The sequence below is a fragment of the Eimeria acervulina genome, genomic scaffold, assembly GCF_000499425.1.
Source record: "Eimeria acervulina Houghton genomic scaffold, Eah_scaff1440, whole genome shotgun sequence".
In the NCBI taxonomy this organism is placed as follows: domain Eukaryota; phylum Apicomplexa; class Conoidasida; order Eucoccidiorida; family Eimeriidae; genus Eimeria; species Eimeria acervulina.
In genome coordinates, this window is record NW_013549195.1 from 2,694 (window position 1) to 6,458 (window position 3,765).

Consider the following 3,765-nt stretch of genomic DNA (forward strand, 5'->3'; position numbering starts at 1 on the left):
AGCAGCAGCAGCAGCAGCAGCAGATGCTCGCTCTGCTGGGGGCCCCCCATCCTGCTGAGGAGTTGAGACGGCAATAGGAAGTCTTTTAAGGCGAAGAATAATAAAAAAACGTATAAGTTTTAATTAGTCATGCTTATTTGCAATTATGATAAAGACCTGCTGCAGAAGGTCGCGCCTGCTGCTGCTGCTGCTGCTGCTGCTGCTGCTGCTGCTGCCGAGGCCGTTGGGGGCTCATCTGACGGGCGTCTTCGCCTTACCAGCGACTGAGCTGTAACAAACCCCCTCAGAGCGGAGGCAGCAGAAATATAGCGCAGGAACGTTTTTATGCAGCAGATTGAAGGTGGATCTGCTGCTGCTGCTGCTGCTGTTCCTGTTGCTGCTGTTGCCGCTCCTGCTGCCGCCGGATACGCCCGCCGCCGGGTGCGGGCCTCACTCCGCACGACTGCAGCAGCAGCAGCAGCAACAGCAGCAACAGCAGCAACACCAAACTGACCTGCTTGATGCGGCAGATCTATGCGGCCTGCTGCTGCAGCTAGCAGCAATATACAGCAGATTCGTAGCTGTACCCCCTCCTATCTCTAATACAACTGCCCGCAGCGCCTTCCGAGCACAAGCTGCAGCAGCAACCGCAGCAGCAGCAACAACAGCAGCAACAGCAGCAGCAGCAGCAGCGCAGACTGTGACAAGCACGAAGATCTCGCGCAGATCATCCTTGCCCGCTGCTCAGGCTGCCTAGGCTTCTGCGCAGCAGCAGCAGCAGCAGCAGCAACAGCAGCAGAAGACTCTAGGAAGCTCCACCGGACTCCCTGTATGCTGCAGCTGCAGCGTAGCGCCATATGTGGCAGCAGCAGCGCAGCAGCAGCAGCAGCTGAGACGGCTGACAGCAGCAGCAACAGCAGCAACAGCAGCACCAACGGCAAAAAACAGCAGCAGCAGCAGCTCCTGCTGCTCCTAGTCAACAATGGAAGGTAAGGATATTCAAAGTAGAGGTATTGTGCAGCCACCGCGCAGCACAAGACCCCTAGCAGCAGCAGCAGCAGCAGCAGCAGCAGCAGCAACGGCAGCAGCAGCAGATGCTTCGGCAGCACTACCAGCAGTAACAGATTCTGAAGCAGTTGCTGCACTTGGTAGGGAGCTGCTGCTATTCAGCAGCAGCCTCCCACGACAAGATCAAAGACATCCTCCTGCTGCAGCTGTAACAGCAGCAGCAACAACAACAGCAGCAGCAGCAGCAACAACAGGAGCAGAAGAAGCACCATCATGTGCTGCTCAAGCAGCAGAAGTAACAGAAACGAAATCGTCAGCAGCAGCAGCAGCAGCACCGGAAGGAAGCCCGAGGAGACAATCCGCTCAAAGACAAGCGGAAGGGCCTCGGGTCAGCAGCACCAGTGCAGCAGCAGCAACACCAGCAGCAGCAACAGCAGCAAGTTTCGCTGGAGGGAAGCTTCATCTGCAGAGCCAGTCGCCCACACCCCGGCAGCAGCAGCTGCTGCAGCAGCTGCAGCTGCAGCAGCAGCAGCAGGAAGTTAAGACAGCAGTAGACTCATGCGCGTCGCCGCGTCTCTCGAAGATGACGGAGCGGCAGCAGCAGCAGCAGCAGCAGCAGGTGCAGCAGCAGGTACAACAGCAGCTGCAGCAGCTGCTGCAACTCCAGCAGCTTCAGCAGCAGCAGCAGCGCGTAGCACCTGCAACACTCCGCCAGCAGCAGCAGCAGCTGCTGCGTCTACTGTTGCTGCTGCTGCCTTCCGATGTAAATCATCACGGCGAAGACACCCCAAAAGCTGGAGAGACAGCAGCAGCAGCAGCTGCAGCAGCAGCAGCAGCAGGCAGCAGCAAAATGAATCCAAGCCCCCCAAGGAGGGCACTGGGGCGTCTTTGTCAAGAGCTGAAGGAAGGTCGGCAGAAGCAGCAGGTGGCGCAGCAGCAGCAGCAGCAGCAGCAGCAGCAGCAGCAGCAAGAGGCCCGGTTGCTGCAAGAAACTTTCACTGAGGAAGCAGGGCCTAGAACTGAGGATTTGCTGCTTGCGCTGCAGCGCCGCAGCAGCGGAGCAGCAGCAACAGCAGCAGCTCTAGAGCCAGTCTTCCAGTCTGTTGCTGCTGCTGCTGCTGCGGCGTCTCCAGTCGATCCCGACGCTGCTTCTCTTGGCAGCGCTGCCCAGCAGCTGCAGCACACGCACTGGCAGCAGCAGCAGCAGCAGCAGCAGCAGCAGCAGCAGCAGCAGCAGCAGCAGCAGCAGAAGCAGAAGCAGCATTTGCTGCTGCAGCGGCGCTACAGCTGGGATTCTTGTGATGTCCCTGCGGAGCCTCAGTTAAGTCGTAAGCTGAGGCAGCAGCTACATTGCTGGATGCAGCAGCAGCAGCAGCAGCATCAGACTGTCGGCAACGCCCCGAGCAGCAGCAGCTGCGGCTGCTGGGAAGAAGGATATTCAGTAAACTCCTCTGGCTGCAGGTCCCTGCAGCAGCAGTGCCCAGTTGCTGCTGCTGCTGCTGCGGTTGCTGCTGCTGCAGCTCCATCCACATCCGCAGCAGCAGCAGCAGCAGGACTTGGCGGTGGCAGCAACGACGGCTCGTGCTCGAGTGTGTCTGCAGCAGCTGCTGCTGTGCAGCAGCGAGGGTTTGCTGCTGGCAAGCCAGCAGCAAAGAAGCGTGTTGCTGCTGCTGCTGCTCCCTCGCAGCGACAGAGCAGCAGAAGGGGCCCCAGCTGCTGCAGCAACTGCGGAGCGAAGCAAACCCCACAGTGGCGATATCTTGAGGGTCTGCCTGTCTGCAATGCATGCTATATGAGAGCAAGAAAGAAACCCAGAAGAAACACTTTATCAGCCAGCAGCAAGCAGCAGCAGCAGCAGCAGCAGCAGCAGCAGCAGGAGCTGCAGCAGCAGCAGCACGAGCAGCAGCAACACGAGCTGAAGCAGGAACATAAGCCTCAACTTCATGATACACGTCTTTTGTTGCTGCACCAGCCGATGCAATTCGCTGAGAGGCTGCAGCAGCAGCAACAACAACAACCGAGACAGCAGCAGCAGCAGCAACAGCAGCAGCAGCAGCAGCAGCACTCTTCTGCAGCTGACCCACATCGCCCTGAGGGCTCCCCAAAACTCAATTTGTAGATATATACACCCGGCCTGAGGCATTATGGCTGCACTATTTTTGGCAGCTGCTGCTGCTGCTGTTGCTGCAGCAGCAACAGCAGCAACAGCAGCAACAGCAGCAACAGCAGCAGAAGCAATAACAACCACGGCAGCAGTAGCAACATCAGCAGCAGCATTGGCAGCGAAACCACAGATGTGAAGCTGCAGTTGAAGCAGCTGCAGCAGCTGCTGCTGTGCTGTGCTGCTGCTGCAGCTGCTGTAGTGCTGCAGCAGCTGCTGCAGCCGCTGCAGCTGCTGCTGTGGGGCTGGGGGTTAATTGGGGTGTCCAGACAGCTCTTTATATTTTGTTAGTTAAGATAATTGAGATATAAAGCAAAGAAAAATAATTAAATGAAGACAAAGACGAGCAAATAAATTTATTAATGTAAACAAATAACAAGGAGACACACAAATAATAATAATTAATAATAATTAATAATAATTAATAATAATTAATAATAATAAATAATAAATAATAATAAATAATAATAATAATTAATAATAAAAAATAATAATAAATAGTAATAAAATAAACAAATACAAAGACAAAGATATACACACACAAATGTAAACAACTAATATATATATATATATATATATATATATTATATAATATATATACATATATACATATATAC

The 3,765-nt window shown here is 54.3% G+C and overlaps 1 protein-coding gene across 1 annotated transcript; it reads left to right on the top strand.

The window, feature by feature from the left end:
* Window positions 1–961: 961 nt before the first annotated feature.
* EAH_00059810 (GATA zinc finger domain-containing protein, putative) lies at window positions 962–3,106 on the top strand (the record flags this gene model as incomplete). The annotated part of the gene is made up of 1 exon (XM_013393539.1): window positions 962–3,106. The coding sequence occupies one exon, from the start codon at window positions 962–964 to the stop codon at window positions 3,104–3,106; it is 2,145 nt and encodes a 714-aa protein (XP_013248993.1).
* Window positions 3,107–3,765: the final 659 nt, after the last annotated feature.